At 68.7% G+C, this 26,384-nt stretch overlaps 4 protein-coding genes across 4 annotated transcripts; all 4 read right to left on the bottom strand.

The window, feature by feature from the left end:
• Positions 1 to 504: 504 nt before the first annotated feature.
• On the bottom strand, positions 505 to 4,882 carry LOC141935674 (uncharacterized). The gene is made up of 6 exons (XM_074852131.1): positions 4,356 to 4,882; positions 3,493 to 3,602; positions 2,802 to 2,931; positions 1,213 to 1,451; positions 839 to 1,086; positions 505 to 757 (listed from the first exon to the last, which is right to left on the bottom strand). The coding sequence occupies exons 1-6, from the start codon at positions 4,626 to 4,628 to the stop codon at positions 753 to 755; spliced, it is 1,005 nt and encodes a 334-aa protein (XP_074708232.1). The 5' UTR covers positions 4,629 to 4,882; the 3' UTR covers positions 505 to 752.
• A 356-nt stretch (positions 4,883 to 5,238) lies between these two features.
• On the bottom strand, positions 5,239 to 6,937 carry C28H8orf58 (chromosome 28 C8orf58 homolog). Its single transcript, XM_074852404.1, has 6 exons — positions 6,892 to 6,937; positions 5,997 to 6,478; positions 5,781 to 5,915; positions 5,633 to 5,696; positions 5,430 to 5,524; positions 5,239 to 5,322 (listed from the first exon to the last, which is right to left on the bottom strand). The coding sequence occupies exons 1-6, from the start codon at positions 6,935 to 6,937 to the stop codon at positions 5,239 to 5,241; spliced, it is 906 nt and encodes a 301-aa protein (XP_074708505.1).
• Positions 6,938 to 9,405: 2,468 nt separating this feature from the next.
• PDLIM2 (PDZ and LIM domain 2) lies at positions 9,406 to 15,542 on the bottom strand. Its single transcript, XM_074852095.1, has 10 exons — positions 15,490 to 15,542; positions 13,752 to 13,848; positions 13,133 to 13,284; positions 12,725 to 12,794; positions 12,549 to 12,640; positions 12,409 to 12,454; positions 10,511 to 10,659; positions 10,059 to 10,204; positions 9,869 to 9,974; positions 9,406 to 9,740 (listed from the first exon to the last, which is right to left on the bottom strand). The coding sequence occupies exons 2-10, from the start codon at positions 13,842 to 13,844 to the stop codon at positions 9,545 to 9,547; spliced, it is 1,050 nt and encodes a 349-aa protein (XP_074708196.1). The 5' UTR covers positions 13,845 to 13,848; positions 15,490 to 15,542; the 3' UTR covers positions 9,406 to 9,544.
• An 806-nt stretch (positions 15,543 to 16,348) lies between these two features.
• On the bottom strand, positions 16,349 to 24,843 carry SORBS3 (sorbin and SH3 domain containing 3). The gene is made up of 22 exons (XM_074852035.1): positions 24,830 to 24,843; positions 24,466 to 24,698; positions 24,230 to 24,351; positions 23,529 to 23,636; positions 22,128 to 22,265; positions 21,912 to 22,017; positions 21,609 to 21,835; positions 21,457 to 21,520; positions 21,244 to 21,385; positions 21,050 to 21,143; positions 20,903 to 20,944; positions 20,700 to 20,786; positions 19,733 to 19,788; positions 18,690 to 18,814; positions 18,535 to 18,614; positions 18,392 to 18,438; positions 18,148 to 18,262; positions 17,935 to 18,060; positions 17,268 to 17,708; positions 17,095 to 17,174; positions 16,899 to 17,005; positions 16,349 to 16,806 (listed from the first exon to the last, which is right to left on the bottom strand). Exons 1-22 carry the CDS (start codon positions 24,841 to 24,843, stop codon positions 16,745 to 16,747), a joined length of 2,616 nt encoding a protein of 871 aa, XP_074708136.1. The 3' UTR covers positions 16,349 to 16,744.
• Positions 24,844 to 26,384: the final 1,541 nt, after the last annotated feature.

Below are 26,384 nucleotides of genomic sequence, written 5' to 3'. Positions count from 1 at the left end.
CCGGGTCTGTGTCGCCGGGGGAGGGACACGGTGCCAAGGCCGGGCTGCTGCCGCCCTCTGCTGCCATCTGCCAGCCACTACCACGCCGGGGGGACCCACGGGGTCCGAGCCCCCCAGCCCCAGGAGAAGGCTGTTGGGTTGGAGGTGTAATTTTAAGAAAGGTATTAAAGGGCTGGAGGGGGGTGGGAAGGAGAAAAGAGGGGTTGAAGAGACACAGAAAGGAAACGGCCTCAACAAAGCACCAAAAAAATTTTACAGTTGAATATAGTGAATTGGAGCCTGAGCTGGTGCCTTTCAGCATATGGGGGGGCTGCAGGAGTTCTCACTGCTGCCCTCCATGTCCTGGGATGGGGCTGGCAGGGCCTGGAGCTGGCACCAGCCCCCCTGTTTGCATCCCTCCCTCCTAAATAAGCCAGTCTGGCCCCAAATTGTGGGTCCAGCTCAGAGCACTGAGATAGCCCGTGCCCTGTCTCCAATACACACAAGATTTTGTATTTAAGGTGTTCCCATTAAATACAAACCAGGGGTCAGAGCAAACCCCGACAGCTGCCCTGGCTCTGCACACCCAGGGTGGGAGCCACCTGCAGCCCAGCTCAAGCCCAGCTCCAGCTCCGCAGGGAGAGGGCCAGGACAGAAAGGGCTCACGGGGACCTTGCTGCCATCCACGACCCCCCTGTGTGACATCCAGGCAGGCAGGGACTTTGCTCTCTCCTGGTAGCGATCTGGTGGACGCTGGTTCCTCAAAGCAGTCATTAGTCTAGAAGAGAGGAGAGGGGGTGAGCGGGGGGGGCTCGCAAAGACAACACGCCATGTCCCAGCACATCTCGCCCCCACTTACCCAGCTTGACCTCCAGCGTGGGGGTTTTGCTCTCCAGGGAGCCCTGGCTGCTCTCCTTTCTCCAGCAGCTTCCCCAGGTCGAGCCCCGTGACGTGGGAGACGTGGGCCAGGCCAGGAGGCACCAGAGGGAGGTTTCCCAGAGCAAGAACAACTCGTCCCCCAGCGCAGGATCCGTCCCTCTGCCTCTTCCCTTCGGTAGCCACAGAAATCCCAAATCGAAGGACAGCGCTTGGGTCCGGAGCCGTGGGCTGAAACCCAGACGTGTGGTAGGGTGGGAGAGGCCAAGCTCCCCAAAAGACCGGAGCGGCGCGCAGCCTGTCCCCACGACAAGAGGGATTGCACCAGGGACACGGGGTTCCCCCCTGGCTACGTACCTACGTCTGCTCAGCCTCCTCCTCCATTTCGGCAGCGCTTTCTTAGCTCCAAGTTCCTTGATCTCCAGCGGCTTTTTCTTCAGCAAGTCCAGCAGCGCCGTGTAGCGCTTGTCACCAAAATCCTGCTGCAGCATCTCCTGGAGGATCACCAGCGGGGAGGGAGGGGGGCACCGGGGATGTGCCTGCCCGTGCTGTGCCAAGCTTCCCTCAGAGGAGAGCTGCTCCCACCGCCTCCTGCGCTGCAGCAGGGTGAAGAGAGAGATGGTGGAGCAGGCAGCCTGCCCGTCCTGCCTGGCCGGGTGGGGATGGGCCAGTTCCCCGGCGGGTTCAGGCTCCAGCAGTAGCTCGGTGGTCCCGTGGCAACCACGTGCTGCTCGGGGGGCCTCCATCTCCTGCTAAAAACCACCCTGGTTAGGTGGGAGCGGGAAGGGGAAGGTGCTGGGAGCTGTCACCCAGAGCATGACCTTGATTTCTCCCGAAAACAGGAGGCACCTACAGGAATGAAACCGCCTTTTGGGACACGTGAGTTGACACGACACCCGGCATCGCCGTGCTCGGCCCCGCACGGCTTCTCCTCCAGCAACGGAGGCAGCGAGGGTCCCTTCTTAGCCTTGGGCTGGCACGAGGCTTCCCACTCCTCCGGGGAGTCCTGCCCAGGCACCCAGCAGGAAAAAAAAAAAATATCACCCCACCTCCCACCGGTCCCTGAATTCGGCAAACTGGCCCCTGCAGCACGGCAGGGAACGGGGGGGGTGGTGTGCCCCAGGAAGCCCAGCACAAAGCGGGGAGCTGGATCCCCATAAAACCTTCACAGGAGTGACGGGGACAGGACCAGAGCCCTGACAGGTCACAGAAAGGCTGGTGACTGTCCCCAGCGAGGCCATTTGCAGGGACACGGAGCGAGGCCTCAGCCCAAGAGCATCCCCTGCCCAGCCCCGCTCCTGGACAAGTCGCCGCTGGGCCTGAGCCAAACCTCCTCCCCCAGCACCCACCAGGGAGAACTTCATCCCCCCTCAGCTGTTCCTTCCCAACCGCATCACATGCCGGGCCAGGTTTAAGCAAAATAAAATCAGTTGCCACGGTTACCCGGAGCAGGGATGCTATATATAACAACTGCCAGGCGAGGAGCCCAGCCCATGCGCCCCAGCGAGGGCCACGCTTTTCCACGGGCGATGCGTGGGGAGCTGAGCCCCGGCAGACCCCACGCTGGCTCCTGGGTGGGCAGAGGCCCGTGGCAACCCCACGGGGTGGGCTGCAGTGCCCCGGCTGGGCAGCAGCCACGTGCTGCCTGTTGGCTGGCCGCTCCGTGGCTTGGAGTTGCCACGCTCCTCGCTGCCTGCTGTGGCTGGATTAAACCCCCCTCCTGGGCTCTCCAGAATCCACCTTGTCCCGCGTTCATCCGCATCGCTGGGTCACCCTGCGCGGGGCTGCCAGCCCTCCCCTGCCACCGACCCCCCAGCAACCTGCCTCTCCTCCCTCCAGTGCATCCCGCTCCTGCTCTGTGCTCTCAGCTCCTCCTGCCGTCCCTGTGCTCAAGAGATTTCACACCCCGAAAAAAAAAAAAAACCAAAAAAACAACAAACACACACCAAACCCAAGCGTTCCTGGTCGTGCAAACTCCGCTCTTGGCCGGGAACTTGCTTCAGAACAAGGAGCCCTTTGCCAGGGCCGGGTCTGCCCGGCGGCAGCTCCACACCGGGCTGGAGAGGACGACTCCGTCTGAAATAGTAAAAGTGGATAATTACCGATTTCTCGCACCACCCACCAGATCCCAGTTAATAGGGAGAGCTCGCAGAAAGGGAAGAATTAACTCTACGATGCGCTGCAAGCTCAGCCGCGATTCCTGTCAGCGCTCGGACCCCCACAAGGCAGCGGGGAGGGATGTCCCCGCTCAGAGACGCGTGAGCCAGTGGCACCACTTCGGGCTGGGGTCCAGCCCCGCCTGGGCCACGCAGGAGCAGCGTCAGGGTGGGGCCATCCCGTGACGGGCACCGTTCCCCGCCGATGAGAACAGCTTCAGCCTCTTTCCTCCCCGCAGGGACTGGGCAGAGACGGGCGGTGAGCCCGGCCGTGTCGTGGCATCCCGGCTGTCCCCCTTCCTCCCCCAAATCCCCCGTCCCCCTTGGGGACAAGACCCCAGGGGACACAGCCAGGTTGTGCAGACGCCATCCCACAGCCAGCCCAGTAAACACAGGTGACGGCGTAACACCAAACCTAAGGGCTTCCCCCCAAAACCGGGTGAATTAACTTGCCAAGTCCCGCACACGCCGGGGTTCACACCTCGATTTTCTTTGTTGGGTGGTCAGGAGCTTTCCCTGGCTCCCGGTGATCCGGCAGCACCGGGGCCATCGCCGGGGCCAGAGCAGACCTCCCTCCTCTTCACCTTGGCCCTGAAAGCAGAACCAGCATCATCCGGAGCGGCCCCAGCATCCTCCTCGGGGTCAGGATGCAGCTGGGGTACCACCGGCCGGGGGGAGCCGGGCGCTGCCGTAGCATCTCCCCGGCATTGCAGAAGGGCCTGGAGGCAGAGAACCACCCCGAGGGGGCCCCCCAAGACTTAGAGAAACCAGAGATCCTCTCTGACCACAAATATCCCCCCAAAAAAATAACGACGTGGCCAGAGCACCCCGTAGGGAAGGGCCCCACGTCTTAAGGTCTGGCCCTGGTGAGTGTTTCACGCTCCAGAAGGCGCCGGTGGTGCGGGGCAGGAGGGGAGGGGGCTGCCCTGTGCCCACCCCACAGCAGGGACACGTCCCGTCTCAGGTAAGCGGAGGGGGGTGACAGGAAGAGGTTTGCTACTGGGGGAGGGGGAAACAAGGATCGTCAGACACCCAAGGAGTCTGCTCCAGAAAACTTCAGCACCTTCAGCATCACCTCGCCACGCCAGCCCACCCCAGGGACCCCCTAATCCCCCCCCCGCCCCCCCTTGCAGTGCCCAGAGTCCCCCACGTTTCCAGGGAAGGAGCAGCGGGATGCAGGAGGCTCCGGGCGAGCTCTGAGGATGCTCTGGCGCAGGAGCAGGGCCGGGGATCTTGGGGTACGTTGCTGGGAAGGGGGGGGGGGGGAAAAAAAACACAACAAAAACAAGAAATCACAGTAGGAAATTGCTGGGAAGGAGGGGGGATGGAGGGATAACGGGGTACCTGGTTGGAGAGCACCTGGCCGCAGCTTTCATCAGCATCTTCCCGCCTGCGGTACCCAGCCCTTCGCCACGCAGCCCCGACGACACGGTGAGGGGCTCCGTCAGCACCGAAACACTGCGGCGGAGCATCGACCCCCCTAGCCCCCCCCTCAACTCCTCGTGTATTTTGTCCCCTCCCCTCCAAAAAAAAACCCACCACCCAACACTCCCGCGGGTTGCTGAGCACCCTGAGGAAGGCTGCCGTGTCCCCCAGCTGCGATGCGACCGAGAGCATCCCTCCCCCCCAACCCCATCCCCAGCAGGGATCCCCCCCCCAGCACCCCCTCCCCACCCACCTGCGGCAGCAGCTCAGCGGGGAGCAGGGGGCTCAGCAGGGACCTCTTTAGGGGGGGGGGAAACACAACACACACACAAGCTTTAGCCCCCCCCACGACGTAGCAGGAGCCCCCCTGCCGTCCTGCCCCGGGGCTGACCTGGGAGGGGGCCGGGGAGGGGGGTGAGGGGGGTAAAAAATCAGCTGCTTAACGGTGCCGCGGGACCGGGCGGACAAAAGGGGCGGAAAAGCCGTCGGAAGTGATGCGGCTGTGACGCGTCCTCGTGTGACGTCACGCCGGGTTGGAGAGAGTGACGTCACCGCGCAACGGCCCATCACCTTGGAAAGAGCCAACGCTTTGGCAGTGAAAAGGCTTTATTTTGGAGAAAAAAGAAAAAAGAGGGGTGAAGGGGGGTGTGGGGGGGGTGTCGGGCTGGGGACCGGCCCCGGGTGAGCGTGAGGTCAGGCGGTGGGGTGTGATGCGATAGGCGCAGCGCAGTTCATCCATCGGTTCCTCCATCCAGGAGCGGCGGTGGCAGGACGGGGACATCCCCCCCCCCCAGGTCCGGCCCTACCTGCAGCGGCCCCCCCGCAGCGAGCGGCGGGTCAGGCGGGTCAGCAGCACCTTCACCCGCCCCCAGTGCGAGCGCCCGTCCTGCCGGGGAGACGCGGCCGTCAGCGAGGTGGGGGGGGGGGGGAACCCGGTGGGACCCCCCTCCCCACCTCACAGACACCCCCACACCCCCGTCCCCCAGTTTCTACCTTGTCCGGTGTCGGGGCACTCTCGGAGGGGTCCAGCAGGCTGGGGGAGCTGGCTGAGTACCCCCACGTCCTCCGGCAGGGCTCGGGGTCAGGCGCTGCGTGCGGGGGGGGGACACACACAAATCCAGTGTGGGTGTGTTGGGGGGTCCGGCCAGGCACAGCCCCACTGTCCCCATTTTTCCCCCCCCCGATCCCAAACTCACCTGGGGCCTGGCTGTCTGAGCGGGAGCGCGGCCGGAACCTCCACACGGCCGGATCCTGGGTGGGCTGTGGGCGAGGGGAGGCAGCGTGTGAGCTGGGACCCCCCCAGAACCCCCACCACCACCCACCCCCCTGCACCCCGACCCTCACCATGGCGTCAGGGCAGCTGTGCCGGGCATCCGCCGCCTCTTGCCGCAGCAGCCGGTTGTCCTGCTGCAGCCGGGCCAAACGCTCCAACATCTGGCAAACGTGCTCCAGGTACCGCAGCCCCTGTCCCGGCACGGCCTGTGGGCAAGCACGGGGGGCTCGAGGGCTACCAGGCAGCCAAGCCCCAGCCACAACCACCCTCCCCTCCCCGGCACTCACCGCCCCGTCGGGACCCTCAGCGCCGGACTCCTCCGTGTCCTGGGGGTCCCCCGCGGGGTCGGCCGTGGCGGGGACATTGCGGCGGCCGAGCTGTCGCGGGCAGCGTGTGGGCAGCCGCTGCCTCCTGCTCCGCTGCGCTGCCTGAACCAGCTTCTTGCGGGGGGGCCGGGGGGGGTCGGTGCCCGGTTCCTCTCCGGGGGGGCTCTTCTCCGCTGGGAGACCGTCGAGGGAGAAGCTGCTTTCGGAGCCCAGGGGGGTGGAGGGTGAGTGCTCGTTGCTGGCCATCTCCACCCCGGAGTCTTCCGACTCTGATTTGAGGAGCCTCCCGCTTGCTGGGGGGCTGCCGGGGGAGAGGGGTGATGGTGGGGGGGGTCCCCAGGTGCTCATCCCCCCCGGGGGCTGCCGCGGGCTCTCCTGCAGCGGGCGGTAGACGCTGGCGGAGGTGCGCACCACGCAGCTCTCTGCCGTCTCCCAGGGACCATCTGCGGGGCGAGGGAGGATGGGTTGGGGGGGGCGGGGGTGTCCCCAGGCAGAGGCAGGATGGGGTGTTCACCCCCAACCCCCCCAGAACCATCCCACAGCAGCTCCAGCCGTGCCTGAGGCCGCAGGATGGCTCCAGGCACCGCCGGCTCCTCGCATTTGGCCCCGCGGCGTGGGGGGCATCACCCCACAGCTCAGGGTGGGATCGCAGCGGGGTGGGGTGGGGGGTGTGGGGGGGCGGGGGGGGTGTCTCAGCCCTCCTTGCACCACCACCCACCTCCCTTCCCAACCAGGCCACAGCAGAGCCCTCGGGGAGGTGGGGAGCGAAGCTTTGGCACCCTCCCAGCGCTCGATTCGGGGTGCAGAGCTGCCCACCCCCTCGGAGGCTCACAAACGCCCCCCCCCCCCAACTCACAGCAGCTGAACCTCCTCTTCCAGCCGGCGCGGGAGCCACCCCACATCGCCGAGAGCCGGAGCCGACTGCCGGGCGCGCGTCCCGGCGCTCCCTTTTATAGCCACCCCAGCCGGCGACGGGCCCTGTATCCAGAGGCACCTCATTACCCGACTGGTTCCCAACTGGTTCCTCTCAGGGTTTGGGATCGGCGATACTGGCTGGGCCGGTGGTTAAGGGCTCCCGTCCCACCCCAGCTGGGAAGGCGAGAGCGTGATCCGACGAATCCCGCTGCTCTCGGGGAGTCCCGCTCAGGGCCCCAACTGGGGCCAAATTCTGGAGAGGGGGCAGGGGGTGTCCCCAGTGCTCCCCAAATTCCTCCCCCCATGCAGCCACATCGCTTCAGCCGGGGGCTGGAGCCACTCACCTCGGGGGCTGGCGAGGCCGGTGGCCCCACGGCCGGCCAGCGGACAATCGATTCAGTGGCCGCATGAATCCCAGCAATGCCGGGGGGGGCGGCCTCAACGCCCCGGCACAGCCGCCTGCCAGCGGCCCCGCTCCCACGCACCAAATTTCCACGGGCACCGGACAGCCCCACGTGCCGAGGGGCTGGTGGCCTACTGGCCACTGCGCTTGCCACGCCAGCACGGGGGTTCCACCGCGGCTTGGAGCCCCGCCGGGGTGAGACGGGGGTAGGGGTGGGGTGGGGGGGTTCCCCATCACCGAGAGAGCTCAAACCTCCCCCGTGGGAGCTGCCGCTGTGCTGGGGGTCCCCCCCTGAGTGTACAGCTCCAGCTCAGACCCCCCCATACATCCCAGATTTTGCTGCTGGAGGGGGGTCCCAGCTCAAGCTGAGCTGGGGGGGGTACATAGAGATGGGGGGGTGGGTTTCTGGGACCCCCACACTGCATACGGGCTCGACCCCAGTGCAGGCACTGAAAGGCAACACCTGGTTTGAATTCCCAGCACAGGCAGCACCCTGGGCCCCTCCCTATAGGGGGGGTGGGGGGGGAAAAGGCCACAAACAGGGGGTCCAAGGACCTGCACAGACACCCCAAACCAGGGATCCCCTCCAGCAGAAGCTTCACAGGCTGGGGACCTCGGGAGGGGGGGGGGGGGGGGGAATCCCCCAATGCAGACCTCGGGGACCCCCCATCTGCGCGGGGGTCCACCCCACAGCCCCAGGCCCCCCCCCCGGGACTCACCACGGCCACGGAGCGGCTCCACGCTGAAGGTTCCGCGACGGCGCAGCATCCCCGGGGAGGGGGAACCGGGGGCCGGACAGGGCGGACGGGCCCCCCCCGCTGCTCCTCCGCCGCTTTATGGGGCAGGGCTGGGGGGCGGCACGGCCCCGGGGCGGGGCGGGGGGGGATGTGGCCTCGCCCTACCAGGGCAGCACCTTTGCCCCCAGCCCCGGCCCGGGGGATCACGCCCGCCGGCCCCCCCCCGAGGTAGAAGCGTTTATTCCTCTTTTTCCACGTGCGCACGCTGGCGGGGGGGGTGCAGGAGGACAGGCACCCAGGACACCCCCCCCCTCCGGGGATGCTGGATTAGAGCCACCATGTCCTCAGAGCATGGGGATGAGCCTACCTGCCCCCCCCCCCCGCCTTCCCGGGACCTTGCGGGGACCCCAGGCAGAGGGACACACACACCCCCCCCGACCCCGCATGTGTCTGGCAGGGAAGGGCTGACCCCTCCTTGCGGGGGGCTGCGGGAATTTGGTGCCTCGCTGGGGGGGGAGAGCTGGGTGGGACTCACAGGGGGGGTGCAGGGCTGCTGGGGGGGGGCACGGGAAGGGGCTCAGCGAGGAGCTGGCGCTAAGGGCAAAGCCCAGATAACAGCAAAGCTCATCTTTGTGAGATAAGAGTCCCCCTGGGCCTCCGCGGGACAAAGGCCCCCGGCCATAAAGCCCTGACACCTCCCAGGGCCACCCCGAGCAGGGAGGGGACAGTCGGGCCCCCCCGGGGAGCCCTGACCTTCCTGGGAGCAGGACAAGGCCCGTGGGCCCCGAGTCCTGGGCATCACCAGAGCCCCCAGGGCTCTTCGTGCCGTGTCACGGAGCCTGCGCCCAGCCCCGGACCCCCCCGTTGGGGTGGGGGGGGGTGGGGGGGGGTTACTTGCCAGCTCACCACCGCTGCTATGGGTGCAGGCAGGAGGGCAGCGGGGTCTGGGGTCCCTGCCTGCACCCTGGGGCTGGGGGGAAGGTCCCTTGCTGCCTGCCCCCCCCACCCCACCCCGCACAGATCAGACACAGGAGTGGAGCAAATATATATTATATTTATATAGAGCTCTGGTTTAATACCCCAGAGAAGCCCTTTGCAGTCCGTGTACAAAGCGGTGCCAGCCCCCTCTCCGGTACCTAAGTGCTCAAGCATCCCTGTGCCCCCCCGCACCCCCCCCATGTCCTCGCCGTGTCCCCAGGCCAGGCTGAGAACCAACCCAGTTCATCACACACACACAGCGCCGCCCCCCCCCACCCCCCGACACAGCGAAGGCAGGCAGCTGCAGCGCATCCCCCCCCCCCGTGCCCCTCCAGCCATCCACAAACCGCCCCCCCGCAACGCAGACCCCCACCCTACCAAAGCAGTGGGGCTGGGGGGGGTGTCCTGGGGTGGGGTGGGACATGAGGGGGATGCAGGCAGCCAGCTCCCCGTCGCACCATGCCGGTGCCTGGAGCTCAGGACTGGGGGGTCACCGAGGGGGTGGTGGGCCCCCCCGGGGGGCCCTGGTAGCGGAGGCGGGCGTGTTTCTCGCAGAAGAGCTCGTCGCCCACCCAGAAGTGGCCCCTCATCTTCAGGTTGAGGCCGCAGTCGGCGCAGGCGTAGCAGGATGGGTGCCGGTACCGGCCGTCCTGGATCCGCACCGCCTGCGTGCTGGGGGAGACGGGGAGGGGGGCATCAGCGGGGAGGAGGAAAGCGGGGTGGGGGGGGGGTGTCCTCCCCTGCCCAGTTTCAGCCCCATTTCGGGCCAGACCCTGCCCCGAGCCCCCAGCCCCACTCACGCGATGGTGCTGCCGCATTTCTCGCAGACGTGCAGCTTCTGGACACCGGCCACGGGCTTGCGGGCGCTGGGCGAGAGGCGGCTGGGGAAGGGGGGGGCCAGGCCGGCTGCGGGGAGACGAGGCCATCAGGGTGCTGCCACCCTCCCTGGCCAGACCCCCCTATCTCCCCCTGTACCCCCCCCCACCTCACCTCCACCCTCGTCCTCCAGAGCCTCCTGCAGCAGACGGAAGGTGCTGGACTGCCGCGGGGCCGCCCGCAGCTCCCGGTTCTCCTGCAGCATCTTGTAGACCTCAGAATCCTCCTCCAAGCGCCGCATGGCCGGCTCCGAGCCCAGGCTGTGGGGTACAGCACCCCAAAGAGGGGGGGATTTGGGAGGGGGGGGGGGAAAGGGGAAGGGAGGGGGGTTCCCAGCACCCTGACGCCTGGGTCTGCCGAATTGCACCCGGCCACCTGCTCCCTCCGCCCTGGGGAGCTGCCCCGGCCTGCCCGGCCCTCCCACGTCCCTGCCTGCCTCGCAGGTGGGTTAACTCCTTCGGCAAGGCAGCACCCAGCGCTGCACCCTCAGGATGGGTGCGTAGGGCTGGGGTGGCTTCCCCTGCGTCTGTATCCCCCCCTCTCCCACCCCCGAGCTCACTCCGTACCTGTTACAGGGAGAGGGCGAAGAGCGGCGCCGCTCTCTGCACGTCTCCCAGGGGTTTGGGGGGGCCCCGAGCCCCGGTGAGGGCGGGCGGGGGGGTGGAGGCAGGATTGGACCCGGGGAGCTGTTCTGGCGGCTCAGGCTTCCTCGCTCCTGGCAGGGGGAGAAAGGTGCTGGGTGCCCTGGGGTTGAGGAGCGGGTGTGCAGGGGGCTGGGGATGGCAGTGGGGGGCTGCAGCAGCCCCCCCGTGGCATATCCCGAGCCTGGGGAGGGGGCGAGCGTGGCATCATCCTGGGACCACCTGGGCCCCAGAGGGATGGGGGCTCCGCTGCGGTCCCCAGGAGGGATGCAGGGATGCTCCAAGGGGCAGCAGCTTCTCTCCCCTCCCAGGCTGGGGGCCAGCAGGACCCCAGGGGGGGCCAGGAGCAGCACCCCCACCGCTCCCCACCCTGGTAACCCTACGCCTGCGCCCGTCCCTTCCCCGGCATCTGCTCCTGCTTAGCGGCCTCCGAGGCAGGAAAGGCGAAACCCCGGCTAAGTGGAAGCTGATGTTCCCGGGAGCAGCCGCCACGCAGATGCAAACCCCGGCAAGAGCCCGGGGACGGGGACAAGGGACGAGAAGCCCCTGCCCGGACCCTGCGGAGAGGGATCGGGGCAGCTCTGCGGGGTCACGAGCGGGTGAGGGATGAGCTAAAATTAGGCACGGGTGGAGCTGGGCGCCTTGGCCTCATCCCCGCCAGCACCAACCCGCCCCGGGATGCGATGGAAAGTCCAAGGGCGGCCCTTCTCCTCGCCGCCCCTTTGGGAAGGATTTTTTTTCTGGGGTCAGCAGCCCCCCCAGCTCCAACCCCACGGCGGGGGGGCTCCGGGGCAGGGAGGGACCCTCCGGGGCCAGCACCAAAGCAAATAAAGGGCTGGGGAGGAAGGAGGGAGCGGGCGGCCGGAGCAGCCAAGGGGCGGCCGGGGCCGCGGCCAAAGGCAGCTGGGAAGGGCCGTGCTCAAGGCCACCGCGCTTCCCGATTTGGGCTTGAAAAACAAGAAAAAAGCAAGCGGGGAGGGAGGAGAGGAGGGAGACGCCAACCTTGGAGCCAGCGGCTGCCCCGTGGGGTGCAGCAGCCGCCTGAAACCGCGGCGGGGAGGGATGGGGTGGCTGCGGGCACCCCGGGACCGGTCTGGGTGGCGAGGGAGGCATCCCAGCCCCCGGGCATCCCGGGCATCTCACCGCGACAGGGGCCAGCGGGCGCTGCCGGGGGTGCGCTGGGCCATGGGTCCCTGCCCTGCCAACGCCCCAGTCCCCCCAGGCTCATGGGAGCAGGGCTGGGCCTCCCCAAACTGGTTTGGCCTCCCCAGGCTGGCGCCGTTGCCAAGAGGCGTCGGGTAGGAGCGAGGAAAACATCCCTGGCCGGGTGTGCCGGTGCCCGTGGGGCCCGGGGTGCCTGCCAGCACGGCGGGGGGGCGGCCAGCGGCACCCGCAGACGCGGTCCCCAGGGCAGAGCGGGGCTGGGCGATAGTGTGGCAACGGGGCTGCAACGGGGGATGCCATGGGGCCACAACGGGAGATGGGCTGGGGATGCAAAGGGCGACAGGTTGGGGTGGCAAAGGGTAAAAGTGTGGGGCTGAAAAGGGCGATGGGTTGTGGCTCAAATGGGTGATGGTTTGGGGCTCAAATGGGTGATGGTTTGGGGCTGAAAAGGGCGATGGGTTGGGGCTCAAATGGGTGATGGTTTGGGGCTCAAATGGGTGATGGTTTGGGGCTGAAAAGGGCGATGGGTTGGGGCTCAAATGGGTGATGGGTTGGGGCTGAAAAGGGCGATGGGTTGGGGCTCAAATGAGTGACAGTGCACAGATGCCCCCCCAGCATCTCTGCCTGGCCCCACGCAGCCCCCCCAGCTTCCTCCTCACCTGGCAGAGGCCGGGAAAGCTGAACTCCTCCTCCAAGGGCAGAGAGCTGGGGGGAGAGGATGGAGCCATCAGGAGAGTCCCTGGCCCTGCCAGACCCCTGCCCACCCCTCCTCGCCCCAGGCAGCCAGGTCGGGCCTTACCTGCCGCTGCCAGGCGGGGGGCTGAGGGATGCTGGGCTGGGGTAGGAGTCTCTCGGGGTGCTCTGCCTCTCCTCCTGCATCCTCAGCGTGTCCTGGGAGGGGGAATGAAGATGCCAGCAGCTGGAATCAGCCCCGGGTGGGGGGCCCAGGGTGTGCGGGGGCTGCCCGGGGCTCACCCGGAAGCGTGTGGCCAGCCTCTCCGGTGAGGTGTCCCCGTTGGCGTGGCTGGGAGGTGGCAGCGGGGACCTGGGGACCAAGGGAGAGTCAAGGGGGGGGTCCTGCATCTGCCCCCGGAACATGCAGCCCCCATGTGTGCCCATGGGGTGCCCCCCCTGCGGAGCTGGCAGGAGACAGCAGCCCCAGGTCCCCAACTGGGACCAGTCGGCCAGGTAACGGCTGCCAGGGCTGCCCGGCCTTGTTAAGCCTGACTTTTTAATTACAGAGCCCAGACAGGCTCCGGCGGGGATGGCGCAGCCCCAGGAGTCGCCAGAGGGGAAAAACAACCATAGTTGGGGACCCCAGCCTGCGTGGGGTCCCCTGAGGGTGGGGGCCCAGGGTGGGGTCCCTGTCACCACAGCACCCACCTCTCCACCTGCAGCCGGAGCTGCCCGGGGCTCTGCTTGATCTTATTCTGCGCCTCCACGTTGAGCATCTCGGCCGCGCTCTCCCCATTGATGGCAACGATGACGTCCCCCGGCCGCAGGTCGCCCGCGGCCGCCTTCCCGTGCTCCACCACCTCCACGGAGAAGAGGACACGGGGACAAACAACCCCGGTGTTATCACAGGCCCCCCCCCCGCCTCCTCGGCTCCGCGCACGCCGCAGGGAAGCAGCGCAGCATCCCCACGTGCAGCCCTCGTGCATCGCTGAGGTGCCGGCACACGGTTGGGTGCTGAATCCCACCCCGCCGGGGTGCTCCCACCCACCGGGGTCCCCACGGCCCTGCCAAAGCAGCGCCAGACCCTCTGCCGGGGCGCGCGGCGGGTGGGGGGGGACCAAGGGCACGGTGATAAGAGCTGGAAGCCCGGCGCAGGGGTAGCACAAGCCCCCGCGCCGCCGTCGCCCGCCGTGGGGCCGTTCCCATGGAGCAGGATCCCTCCAGGACACTGAACAGGATCCGCTCCCCGGAGCAGCTCCAGCACAGCACCCGCCCCAGCGCCCCGGCAGCCCTCCCCGGGGCCAGGGGGCACATGGGGGGCTCCTACCTTGGAGACGGTGATGGGCTTCCCAAAATCTCTTCCCCCGGTGATGCGGAAGCCCCAAGGGGCCGGGCCGGTCAAGGTCACCGTCACCGGCATGGCTCTGGGCGGGCGGGGAGCCGCGGCGTGAGGAAACGCCGGGGCGCCGAGGGGACGAGGCAGAGGAGAGCTCTCCCCACGAGGCACAGTCCCCCAGACCACCCGCTGGAGGCCTCCCCCCGGCTCCACTGCACCCCACCGGCCCCCCAACCCTCCCCGAGGGTCCCCAGCGTGGGCCGATGGAGACTGTCAGCGCCTTCCTTCCGGGGAGGGGACCCGCGTCCTCGCGCCGTCGCAGGGTGCCGGCAGCCACCGCCGCTTCCTCTTGCTGCCCCGGTGCCCCCCGGCCGAGGCTTCCTCCCCCGCCGAGCCCCCCAGTTTCCCGGGGACAAGGGGATCCCGGGTAGCGGCTGCGGCTGGGACGGGGGCAGGCGAGGTCACCCCGCTGCCCCTGGGGCCTTGTGCAAGGCAGGAGCTCGGGGACGCCTTGGCAGCCAGGCCGGCAGCTCGTGGCACAGCACGGCGGGGTTCGGAGGGGAGGGTGCCGGACACGCAGCGGGGTGCAAGCACCCCCCCGCCCCGAATCCTTCATCCTACAGCAAAGCTGTGCCGGGAGAGGATGCTGAGGATCCCCACGGGGGTCCCCACGGGGTCCCCACGGCACCCCGGCAGCTCTCGGCTTCGATGGGCTCGGTGGGAATGGGCAGTCCCCTCCCCGAAATGGCACCGCTGTCCCCGTCCCGTCCCGCCACAGCCCAGCCGGGCCCGAGCCCACCGGCCCAGCCCCGAGGTGGCCGCGGGAGCCCGGCACCCCGGCCGCAGCCGCCGGGGAAGGCATTTTAAAAATCCCAAGCGCACAAAGAGGGGCTTGAGAGGCTGCCCGGAAGAATTTCCTGGGCTGGGCTTCGCAGCGCCGGGAGGAAACCCCAAACCCCCTCCCCATGCCCGGCCCCGCTCAGCATCCCTGGGCACTGAGGTCTGCCGCCCCCGGGACCCCGACACCGGCTGGGCAGGATCCCCGGACACCCCAACAGTCCTACACCCCCCCCGTCCCCTGCACCCCTCCTCCAGCCCCGGCACCCCCTCTCTGTCCCATGCACTCCCCTCTATCCCCTGCACACCCCCCCTCCATCCTCTGCACCCTCCTCTGTCCCCTGCACCCCCATTCCATCCCCTGCACCCCCCCTCCGTCCCCTGCACCCCCATTCCATCCCCCGCACCCCCCCTCTGTCCTCTGCACTCCCCCTCCATCCTCTGCACCCCCTCTATCCCCTGCACCCCCCCTCCGTCCCCTGCACCCCCATTCCATCCCCTGCCCCCCCTCCATCCCCGCTCCCTCCAGCTCCTCTCCCCAGCACACAGCGATGCTTTTGTGGCCGCGGCGGCTGGCGGCCCCCCCTCGGCACCCCGCGAGGCGCGACGGCGGGTGCCAGGCGATGCCAGGAGGCGCAGGGGACACGGGGACACGGAGGGGGGGCACCGGCGGGACACCCTGTCTGCACCCCCACCACCCCCCCCATCCTCCTCCCCTGCCTGGAGGATCAAACACCCGGAGCACCCCCGGACACCGGGACACCCCCCCCCCGCTCCCCGAGAGCTGCATCCCCGAGGGACGGGCACCCCGCCACAAGCCGACAGCACCCGGGGGGCTGCACCCCCCGCTCCATCCCACCGCCCCCCCGCCCCAAACACCCCGGGCACTCACCGGCGGGCGGCCGAGCCGGGCGGCCCCGTGGGGCGGCGGAGCCCGAGCGCGGCCCCGGCGGCGGCACCTCCCCCTCGGAAGGGGCCGGCGGAGCCCGACGGGGCCGGGCCGGGCCGGGCGGCGGCTCGGCAGCGCCGTCTGCGGGCACAGCCGCCCCGACGGGGCGTACGGGGCCCGGCCCGGGGCCTCGGGAGGTGCCCTGGGAGGCTGGGAGGGGTGTGGGGGGGTAGGAGGGTGCCCCACGACCCCACGCAGCATCGCTGCCCCTCGGGGCGTCACTGCCCCGTGCGCCGTCGCAGCCACACGCAGCCCCGCATGCAGCACTGCAACCCCCCCACGGGCACCGTTGCAGCCCCCCGTGTCCCCTTGCTGCCCGCCGTGTCCCCCAGCAGCCCCTCACGGGCGCCGTTGCAGCCCCATAAGCACCGATACGGCCCCACGTGCTCCCCCGCAGCCCCCACATGCGCCACTGCAACCCCAGCAGGCACCGCTGCAGCCCCACGTGTCCCATTGCAACCTCACATGCCCCACTGCACCCCCACAAGCCCTGCTGCAGCCCCCCCATGCTCCCCTGCAGCCCCACACGTGCCTTTACAACTCCCCACGGGCACCGTTGCTGCCCCACGTGTCCTCTTACTGCCCCACATGCCCCCTTGCTGCCCCGCAGGCACCATTGCTGCCCCCCTGCAGCCCCCCCCCCCCCCCACTGCAGCCCCACGCAGCGCCGTAACCCCGCACCATGGCCCCACAGCATCCCTCACCCCATGGGGACCACGTGCCACCCCACGCAGCCCCCCCATGGCTCTCCATGGGCACCTCCCGCCGGCTCCCTCCCATCCCGGCACCACTAGGCTGGGCCTTGGGCTGAGCTGAGCTTTAATGATGGATGGACACGAAGCAAACGCGAGTCCCCGGAGTGTGGCACGGCCCCGGCCCGGCATCTCCGGTCACAGCCGTCATGGTCAGGCCCGGCACTAGCCAGGCTGCCCCGGCACTGGCCAGAGAGGTGCGGCCACCAAGGTGGGCAGTAAGGCACCGGGCAGCGGCGAGCAGGGCTCGGGTTAAGGCACTGGGGTGGGGGAGACCCCCCCCATGCAGGGGGGGATTGGTCCCTGTTAGAGGTAGCCCCATAGGGGCGGGAGGGAGCTGGAGGCACTTCGTCCCCAAGGGGGGGACACGGAGGGGACGTGGCAGGGTGGCCGAGGCGGGATAGTGGGGACCCCCCGGCCCCACACCCCTCGCCGGGCTCCTCTTCTCACACCGGCGCCACGTAATTGCCGGGGAAAGTGCCGAATTTCTGCGTCCTCCTGGACACGCCTGGCAGGGAGGGGGGAAAGGCAAGGAGAGGTGATGAGGGGACGCGGTGGCAACGTGTCCCCATCCCTGTGGCCATCCCGGTGGCCACGCACCCACAAACCAGCCGTCGTCGCACTGCTGCATGACGTCCACCCGGTCCCCCTCCAGCAGCTCCAGCTCGTCGGCGTTTTGGGGCCGGTACTGGTACAACGCCCGGTACCTGCGAGACACAGCGTGGCCGGAGCCCGGGCCACCACGGGTCCCCAGGTGGGGACACCCAGCCACGGTGCCACTCCTGGCCCTACTTACGGGGTCCACTGGATTTCGGAGCCGTTGTAGGACGGGGCGGACTCAGGCTGGGTGCTGGTGGGTGCCCCTGGGGCTGCGCACTGCAGTGGGGAGGGGATGGGTGCAGCGTTATGGAGCAGCACCCCCATCCCCAGTGGTGCTGGGGCACGACGCCGGGGCTGGGGGTCACTCACCGGCTCGGGGGGCCAGGCTGGGCGCCACGGCTCCGGGGGTTGGGTGGCCGCAGGGTGCGGGGGGCCGGCGGGGGTCGGTGAGGGGCTCGGGGCGCTGGCGCGGGGCAGATTTGGGGAAGGGGGGAAGGCGAAGCCAAGGTGGCGGGGTGAAGCCGGGCGCCCACCGGCCTCACTGGGCCCCCGCTCCGCCGCCCGGGGGGAGCCGGTGGAAAGCGGGGGGCCCCGGGGACCGGGTGAGCGCTGCAGGGACGGGGAGCCAGCCGGGTGCCGGGGGCTGGCAGAGGCGGGCGAGGGTGGGAAGTCCTCGGCCGTGGCTTTGACGCGCGGCTCCTTCAGCACCTGCACGTAGGTGGTGGGGAAGATGCCCTGACGGCTGGTGCCGGAGATGCGCCCCTCGTACCAGTTCTCGTCCACCCGCCGCACCAGGCAGACCCGCTCGCCCTGCCGAGGGGATGAGAGGATGGGTTAGCGTGGCACGGCGTGGCACGGCACAACATGGCATGGCACAGCACGGCATGGCACGACATGGCATGGCATGGCATGGCACAACATGGCACGGCACAGCATGGCACGATACGGCACGGCACAGCACGGCATGGCATGACACAATGTGGCATGGCACGACACGACACGGCACGACACGACACGGCATGGCACGACATGGCACCTTGCGGAAGGAGAGCTCGACCGGCAGCTCCCCGCGGAAGTTGTAGAGCGCCAGGGCCTCGCCGTACTCCAGCACCTGGATGGTGGGTGCCTTGATGGGCTTGGGCACCTCCGTGGGGGGCAGGATCTGGGGTGGGGGGCGACACAGACATGGGTGAGGGTCAGCACCCGCTGCCCCCACCCCGCTGCCCCCCTGCGGCCCCCCCGCGCTCACCTCCACGTAGTTGGAGGGGAAGATGCCGACGCGGCCGTGGTGTTCCCCCTCCAGCCAGTTCCTGTCCACTTCCTTGTGGATGTAGACGATGTCCCCTTTCTGCAGCGTCAGCTCCCTGCAAACCCCCGCACTCAGGGACACCGCTTAGGGCGGGGGGGAGGACACCGACACACCCCCACCCCTGCTGCTCCGGTCCCCATCGCCCCCCCATGCAGCGGGGACCCCCAGCAGCGCCATCGCTTACTTGGGCGACTCGGCTTGGAAGTTGAACTTGAGGCGAGCGGCTTTCATCTGGGGGGGAGAGGAGAGGTTGAGGGGGGACTCCCCCCTCATCCCAGCGCCCCCCCCACCCTGATCCTGGATAGGATGGGACCATCCCGGCCTCACCTTCTTCTCCTCCCTCCTGACGGCCTCCACAGGGTCCCCCAAGTCGGAGAGGCTGGGGAGGGTCCCCGGTCTGAGGGTGTCTGCGAGAAGCGGGGCGTCACCAGCTGGTGGGGCCGGGGTGCCCCGTGGCACGACTCGGGTTGGGGGGGGCTCACCTCTGCCGGGGGCCGCACGGCTCCGGTCACTAGCCAGCCCCAGGCCACCCCGCTCCATGCCGGGGCTGGCGGGTGGGCGGTGGGTGCCGGGGGGGCTCTGCAGCCGGCGGGGTGACAGGGGACTCCTGCGGGGTGACAGCGGCTCAGAGCAGGGCTGAGTCCCACATCCAGCCACCGCTGCCACGCGCCCTCCCTGCTCCGAACCCCGCTGCCCTCCCGGGGCAGCACCCCTGAATCTCCTGCGACCAGGATTTTGGGGTCCCCCAGCTGCGCCCCTCCAGGGTCTCGTCCCGGCAGCGGCCAAGCGGGACGGGTCCAAAGTTTGCCAACGTCCCCGCTGCCACCGAGCAGGAAGCAAGCGAGCGCCGGGGAGGGCCGCCTGGCTAATGGATAACCCCGCTCCTGGGGGCACTTAAAGAGCCCCAATTCCCCCCCAACTCGGAGCAGGGGGTCGGGCGGGGGGGGGCAGCCAACCCTCCAGCCCCCCCACGGGCACCCCTGGGGGGTTACGGTAGGTCCTACAAGAAGCAGAGCGCTTGGTTTGTTTGTTTTCCTCCCGCTGTTGGGGGGCTGTGGGGATATTCTGGGGTGCCCACCCCATCCTGGGGTGCTCCGGCAGCCTCCGGCACAGTTGTTCCCTCCCTGTGGCGGTGGGGACATGGGCGGGGGGGGACATGGTGGTGAGAATCCAACCGCCGTCACCTCCCCTGGGCCTGAGCCAAGTCCCGGGACACGGCGTCCCCGCACGGGCCGGACGGGGAAAGGGTCACCCTGTTCCCGCCCCGTCCCACCCACCGGGGTCCCCCACCCGTGATGGGGCGTGGTGGGGGTGACACAGCCAGCAGCACCGTGGGGGACGCGTGGGGACCCCCACCCCGCCGCGGGAGCTGGGAGGCTGCTCCCGCCTGTCCCCCCCCCTCCCCACGCCAGCACAGGGCCCTGTCCCGCCGCTGCCCCCCACCGCTGCCCCCTCGCCTCGAGTGGGGCCCCGGGACAGCGAAATTTGGGGGTTTGGGGTGGGGGGAGCAGCCAGCTCTACTCACCGAGGCGCCGGGGAGGCCGGAGCAGGGGAGCGAGCGGTGGGAGCAGCCGCCGAGCTCTGCCGGAGAGGAGCGGGAGGGGGTGGGAGAGAAAAATTAATCATCCAAGAGGCAGAGTCTCCGCGGGAAGCGAAGGAGTCCAGCTCCCGCTGCGCTGCGCCAATAACCGCCAGACCGGGTCCTAGCGTCCTGCGGCCACGGCCACGGCCACGTCTGAGCGGCCAGATGTGCAGGCAGCCAGATGTGCAGGCAGCCAGCCCTGCCTGCGCCCCCAGGTAGGCATACGGCCAGGCGTGCATGAGCCCGGGTGTTGATGCAGCCCGCTGTGCCCGCAGCCAGATGTGCACGCAGCCAGATGTGCACACAGCCACCCGCATGTGCACCCAGATGTGCCCGTGTCCAGCTGTGCATGCACCCGGCCGTGCATGCATGCAGATGTGCACACACCCGTGCGTGCATCCAGATGCGCAGTCATCTCCGTGTGCATCCAGATGTGCCCGCATCCAGCTGTGCGTCCACACAGATGTGCACACAGCCACCCGCATGTGCACCCAGATGTGCCCGCGCCCAGCCGTGCATGCATGCAGATGCGCGCACACCCAGCTGCATGTTCACCCAGCTGTGCATGTATCCAGATGTGCACACAGCCAGCCCTGCCCGCATCCAGCTGTGCATGCATCCAGGTGTGCACACGTCCAGTTGTTCACGCCCCCAGCCGTGCATGCACGCAGATGTGCGCACACCCAGCCACGTGTGCAGCCACCCGTGCATGTATCCAGATGTGCACACACCCAGCTGTGCACACATCCTGCCACCCGCACGCTCAAGCCTTGCCCGGGGGCTGTGCGCACAGCTGGATGCCCACACAGCTGGATGCCCACACAGCTGGATGTCCGCACCCCCAGTCCCACGTGTCCCTTTGGGGCCACCCAGCCCAAGGGTGCTGCGGGGGGGGGATGCTGGGGGGTACCTGGCCGGGCCTCCGCCGCGTCTCCATGGCCCTCATGTCCTCGTCCAGCTCCTGGCTGAGCTGCTCCAGCTCCTGCTCCAGCAGCACCTGCGCGGGCGGGGGGGGGGCTGCGGGGGGCGAGCCTGGCACTGCCCACACCCCACGAGCACCCAGACCCCCCCCAGGGCCACCCCCTGGACCCCCCCCCACCATCAACAGCTTACCTCGATGGGCTGAGCCCGCGCCGGCGGCACCGCTGCCGGGGGCTGGAAAGGACAAGGGGCTGGTTAGGGGTGCACCCACCGCAGCACCCACTGCCCCCCCCCATAACACCCACTGCCCCCCCCCGTGCCGGGGGTGCCAGAACCTACCTGCCACGGCTGCTCCAGCACCGAGAATTTCCCTGGTTCGTAGTCAAAAATGCTGCCGGGCTCGGCGGTGGCACCGGTGACACCCCAGCTGGGCCTGTGGAAACGTGGGGGGAATCCCGGAGGAGCTGAGCCCCCCACCCCGTGGGCACCCACTGGGGACAGGTCCCTGGGGACCATCCGGGTGCCGCACTCACCAGTCCAGCCCGTTGGCGACGCCGGGGGGCTCAGCCGGGGGCGGCCCTTTCCTCCGCGGGTTTTGGGGGGGGGTCAGAGGTGTTGTGGTGGGTGAGGGGCCGAGTTTACCCGTGGGGCAGCGGTGGGTGTCCCAGTCCGGCTCTGCGGGGACGGAGGAGGGGGGTGAGGGGGTGTCGTGCCACGTCGTGCCGTGCCGTGGCACCGCGACTCACCCGGCAGCTTGCGGTGGATCTGCCGGAACATGCTGCGGTACCAGTCGCGGGGCTGGTCGACGCTCTGCGGGGACATGGCGAGGAGGGGGCGGTGAGGGGGTGTTTGGTTAAGTTTAGGGGGGGGAACCCCCAGCCCTGTGCCCCCGACTCACCGAGCGCGAGGCGATGGGCATCCCCGTCTCATCCACCGGCCCGATGCCGTCGTACTTCACCCAGCGCCTCTCCCGCCGCTTGCTGTCCTTGGTCCACGTGGCTGACCAGCCCGGTGGCCGCGGGCAAGCGGGGGTAGTAGCCCCAGGGCCAGGCATGGGGCTGGGGGGTGCTGGGGTGCTGGGTGTTTTCGCCTCCTTGGCTGGCCAGGTCTGGTACCAGTCGCTCACTGGGGACGAGGCGGGTGAGGGGGAGCCCTGGGGGAGCCCGCGGGGGTGTCCCCGGGGGTGCTGGGGGGCAGGTACCTGAGCTCCCAGGGGTCACCCGGCCGCGTTCGGCCGTGCCACAGGTCTGCGGGGGGTGGAAGTCGAAATTCAGCGTGTTGGAGCCGCGGTGGCGGACGACGGGCACCTGCGGCACAAGGAGGGGGCTGGCGCGGGGGGCACCGCGGTGGTGGCAGAGGGATGGAGGCGGCTCCCCAAATCCCCCCGAGGAACGCAACAGCCCCCCGCCCCACTCACCCGCGTCGCCGGGGGCGGCGGGGGCACCCACAGTGGGGGGTGGAAGGGGGGGACGTCCTCTACGCCGGTGTCGGGGGGCAGGAGCTGGCCTGCCATGGCCGTGGGGTGCCGGGACGGTGCCCCGGGGGTGCCCGTGCCCTGCGGGGGAAAGCGGCCGCGCTCACAACACATCCCAGCCCCCGTCTGCCGGATCCTCCCCTCCGGCAGCTTCGTCTCACCAGGTTTTGCTGGAGAGTTGGGGGTCTGGGGAGCCCCAGCCCAGCCCCACCGCTGGCGACTGTCCCCCGTTCTCTTTAGAGGCGCAGGGGACACCGCAGTGGGGTGACAACCACGGTGGCAACTCGGGGAGCCTCACGGTGCCGGAGGGAAGCGGCTGCTCCCGGGCACAACCAGCCCTGGCACCGCTCCCCGTGTGCTCTCCACGCGGGCTCAGCCCCGCCGCTGCCAAATCCGCATCACCCGGCCCCTCTGCCCACCCCGCCTGGATCCCCACCCCGGGTTCTTTGGGGACAAAACACCCCGGGGTGGGACGGCGCGATGACTGAGCCGCCCCTCGCCCATCGTCCCGCTGCCCTCCCGCCCGGGCACGTGGCGGCAGCGGCGTCGGGCAGCGCCAGGCTGGGAGAGCTGCCAGGGCCGAGCCTCCCCGGGGCTGAGAAACACGAAAAGGCAGAAATATTTCCCCACCCTGCAGCGCAAACAGGGAAGGGAGAAGGGAAGGAGGGAAGAGGCGGCGGGAATGCGCGGCCGAGCCTGGCACCACCCCGCCGGGAGGGCGACGCCGTGACTCACCGCGGTGCCAGGGCCGCAGCACGGGGTGGGGGGCAACTGGGGGAACGGGGATGGGACCCCCCGTAACCGCTCCCGACACTGTTGCGGGGAGACGGGGGGCCGCGTCGGTGTGGGGTGAGCATCCCCGGGAACCTTTCAGGGGAGACCCGTGTCCTTGCTTGTCCCCCAACGTCCCCACTGGCCGTGGGACTCGCAGGTGCCGCGGGGGGGCTGTGCTGAGCCCAGCTGGGGGGCTGCTAGCCCGGCACGGTGCCCTGTGTGCCACCCTTGTGGGGCAAATCGGGGTGGGGACCCCCCGGCTCCCAACGCTGCCAGAGGCTCCGCAGCCCCCAAGGCTGCGATTAATGATTATCCCCCCCCCATGGGGAAATGAGGCCCTGGGAACGACTTGCCCCGAGGCACAGAAAGTGGGGTGCAGACTCGTCCCCCCCCTCCCAGGGCACCCCAACCACTTGCCACCCCACTTCCAGCACAGTGCCCTCCCGCAGCCCCGGGGGGCTCAGCCCCATCCTGCTCCCACAGACCAGCCCCCAAAATCTGACCCCTGGGGTCCCCATCGGTCACCCCCCCCCCCCGCCATTCCTCACCGGCCCCCCAGCCAGCTCTTACCTCCTGGGTGGTGCCGGCCTCGGGGGGGCCCGGGGGCTCGGGGAGCCCCGCAGCGAGCGGGACGAAGCTGCGAGCGGCGGGGAGGAAAAACGCACGGCGCAAACTTTGCTGGGGGAAGGAGAAGGGGGGGACCTCAGCGCATCGCGGGCAGCCGGCAGCAAGAACCCCCCCGGCAGCATCCCCCGGCCGGGTCAGCAGCCGCCGTCATCCTCCCCTGGTGCCCCGGCCCCCCTGGGGTGCTCTCACCCCCCCCTCTTTGCCCCCCCCCCCCCAGTGCTCCCCGCTCTGGAGCGGGGCCGGCCCATTCAGAGTTTCCAGTGACATTTCCAGGGATGGGATCCAGGGATCGGAGCCAAGAGGCTGAACTCATCCCACGCCCCGCGCACGCGTTCCCGCGCGCTCGGCCCCCGCTTACGAAACGGGGCGAGCCCGGCGTCGCCAGCCCCCCGCCGGGATGGAGCCGGGGGCTTGGAGGGGGTTTTTGGGGGGGAGGATGAGGAGGGAAGTGCCTGGTGGAGGTGGGGAGCGGGGCTCTGTGCTGTCACAGCCCCCCACACCCCAGCACGGGGGGTCACGCTGGATGCAGCGTCCCCATTCCCGTGTTCCCGGGGGTGACCCTCCATCCCCTCCATCCCGTGGCGGTCTGGGCGTTGGGGACCCCCATGTACCACCCCCAGCTCTGTGGGTGCCCCGTCGCCCACCTCATCCCCCCCGGCAGCGCCCCGTGTCCCAGCCTCCACCGCCGGCCCCGCTTCCTGCTCCCGCTTTCGCCGCTCCCCGAAACTGCTGACAGCCCCGAAACGGGGCAGCCCCGGCCCTTCCTCTATCCCACGCGCTCCCACGTGAGCTCAGGCCTCTGCCCCACGGGACCTGACGCGGAGGGGGGGGGCAGGATGGTGGCTTTGTCACCAACCGCCGGCCACCCCTCGGTCCCCACCGAGCCCGAAAGCCGCTGCTGGGGACGAAGGGGACGATGGCACGAGCTCTGCTTGGCCGCAGCGCTGCGCCCGGGGGACAGGAGCGGGTGGGGGACAGAGGGGGAACAGGAGTGGCAGTGGTCCCCGCTGCCACGGCCCAGGAGGACGCAGCCCCCATCCAACAGCCGCGGGGACGGGGCTGCTCCCCCCACGCACCGCAGGGACGAAGCAGGTTGGGGACAGGAGCCGGTTCCTGCCACCGCCGAGACAAGGGCAGAGGGGACAAAACCCCGGGGACAGGGTTAAACCCCGCTGCGGGGGTCTAGACCCCATCCCTGCCCACCCTCTCGTGGGCCCCCCACCCTGGGCAGGGACCGGACTCACCCCCACGGCCCCATCCACCGTCCCCCAGCCGGGCGTTCAGCCTCCAGCGCCGGCTCTGCCTCCTCCCAGCACCAGCCTCCGCTCGCAGATAAATATTTAACGCGCGGCCTGGGCCGGGATTAACAAAGGGCGAGTGTTTCCTGTTTGCTCAGCGCGGCGATGCCAGGCCGGAGCGCGCGGCCAGGCCCAGGGATGCTCCCTGGGTCCGTGGGACCACGCCAAGGGTCGGGGAGCCAGTTGGTTGCTGGTGGTTTCCCAGTTTGGTGAAAAGATCCAGGAAATGGGTGGGAAAACCGAAGCATCCCTTCGCCGGGCGCTGGGGATGGGGGATGCCCGTCCCGCTGGGAGGTGGCAAGCGGTTGGCACGTGGCGAGCTGAACTCGAGGGCGAGGTGCTGAGCCAAGCAGCGGGCGAGGGGGGAAGGCGGATGGGGTAGCCACAGCTGGGAGCCAGGTTGCCCCCAGCTCGGGAGGTGATGCTGGAGCCAGGAGGGGGTCCCTGCCCCCCTGCTTGGCCCAGGCTGGGGGGCCCCGGGCAGGAACTGGTGTCAGAGCCGAAATCTGGCGGGACGGAGCCCGGCCAGCACCGACACCAGGACTGCTCGCCCAAGCCCGTGGTGGGGAAGGGCGAGGAAGGAGCCAGGGGGGGTGAAACAAGAGCTGGCAACTACCCTCCTCTTCCTCCTGGCACCCAGGAAGGCAGCGGGAGGAGGGTTATTTACTCAGCCAGCGGCTGGGAGGATGGAGGAGCGAGATGGAGCCCAGAGTCTCCAACAAAAGCGCCCGGGAGCGACTTCACAAGTGCCGACGTGCCGGTGAGGTTGGGAGACGCCGGCCCGGCGCTGCCCCGGCCCGGGAGAGGGGCCCTGAGCAAGGCAGCAGCTGTAAAACAGACCCTAAAACCCTTCTCCTTCCCCCCAGGCAGCTCCCCTGGGGCTCCCTGCCGTGCCCCCCGCCCTGGGAGCCAGGCACCCCAGCGCACCCCAAAATAAACCATAGCGGAGCCGAGTGATTGTGTCAATTTTTAACTTTTTTTTTTTTTTTTCTCCTTAAAGATGACTTCCAATTTACATTAAGACAGTTCTAACAAATTCATTCCTTGTTCACAAAAAAAAAAAAATTATATTAAATAATTTCTGCCAATAAATAACATTTTCACCAATTTTTTTCTCCTTTAAACATAACTAAAAAAAAAAAAAAGAAAAAAAAAAAAAAAGGAGGCAGTCTCCAGGCAACGGGCGTATGATCCTTCAGCATCGAGAACCCTAAAATCACCATCACTGCACCCAGCACGTGTCCCGTGGGGCTTCAGGTCCTCCCTGGCAGAGGCCGGGGGGGCCTCCACCCATCCCTGCCACCGAGCTCAGAGCTGTGCCCGAGCGCCACACCAGGCTCCCGGGCAAGCACAGGCAGCAAGAGGTTCTCCCAACGCCAAAAAAATTAAAAAAAAAAAATAATAATAAAAAAAAAATAAAGCTTTGAACTCAACCCACCACCCGACCCATTGCTGACTCCCCTCCTTGTTACATGCACCTTGCTATAACATGCAAAAAAAA

The sequence above is a fragment of the Strix uralensis genome, chromosome 28, assembly GCF_047716275.1.
Source record: "Strix uralensis isolate ZFMK-TIS-50842 chromosome 28, bStrUra1, whole genome shotgun sequence".
Lineage (NCBI taxonomy): Eukaryota > Metazoa > Chordata > Aves > Strigiformes > Strigidae > Strix > Strix uralensis.
Note: the sequence above shows the minus strand (reverse complement) of the source record. Positions and strands in the feature narration are given on the sequence as shown.

What these genes read in the sequence shown, in the direction of transcription:
- LOC141935674 (XM_074852131.1), bottom strand. Translation starts at nt 4,628, where the DNA reads ATGCTCTCGGTCGCATCGCAGCTGGGGGACACGGCAGCCTTCCTCAGG. An exon ending in GCCAGGTGCTCTCCAACCAG is followed by an intron (nt 3,603 to 4,355) that starts GTACCCCGTTAT and finishes TTCTGCTTTCAG; the next exon opens with GGCCAAGGTGAAGAGGAGGG. An exon ending in ACCCAACAAAGAAAATCGAG is followed by an intron (nt 2,932 to 3,492) that starts GTGTGAACCCCG and finishes TTACTATTTCAG; the next exon opens with ACGGAGTCGTCCTCTCCAGC.
- C28H8orf58 (XM_074852404.1), bottom strand. Translation starts at nt 6,937, where the DNA reads ATGTGGGGTGGCTCCCGCGCCGGCTGGAAGAGGAGGTTCAGCTGCT. An exon ending in CTGAGGGTCCCGACGGGGCG is followed by an intron (nt 5,916 to 5,996) that starts GTGAGTGCCGGG and finishes GCTTGCCCACAG; the next exon opens with GCCGTGCCGGGACAGGGGCT. An exon ending in CTCAGACAGCCAGGCCCCAG is followed by an intron (nt 5,525 to 5,632) that starts GTGAGTTTGGGA and finishes CCCCGCACGCAG; the next exon opens with CGCCTGACCCCGAGCCCTGC.
- PDLIM2 (XM_074852095.1), bottom strand. Translation starts at nt 13,844, where the DNA reads ATGCCGGTGACGGTGACCTTGACCGGCCCGGCCCCTTGGGGCTTCCGC. An exon ending in CTCCGGCTGCAGGTGGAGAG is followed by an intron (nt 12,795 to 13,132) that starts GTGGGTGCTGTG and finishes CTTGGTCCCCAG; the next exon opens with GTCCCCGCTGCCACCTCCCA. An exon ending in CCCCCGCCTGGCAGCGGCAG is followed by an intron (nt 12,455 to 12,548) that starts GTAAGGCCCGAC and finishes CTCTCCCCCCAG; the next exon opens with CTCTCTGCCCTTGGAGGAGG.
- SORBS3 (XM_074852035.1), bottom strand. An exon ending in CGCCGCCCCCGGCGACGCGG is followed by an intron (nt 22,018 to 22,127) that starts GTGAGTGGGGCG and finishes CTTGTGCCGCAG; the next exon opens with GTGCCCGTCGTCCGCCACCG. An exon ending in TCGAGCTCTCCTTCCGCAAG is followed by an intron (nt 17,709 to 17,934) that starts GTGCCATGTCGT and finishes TCCCCTCGGCAG; the next exon opens with GGCGAGCGGGTCTGCCTGGT.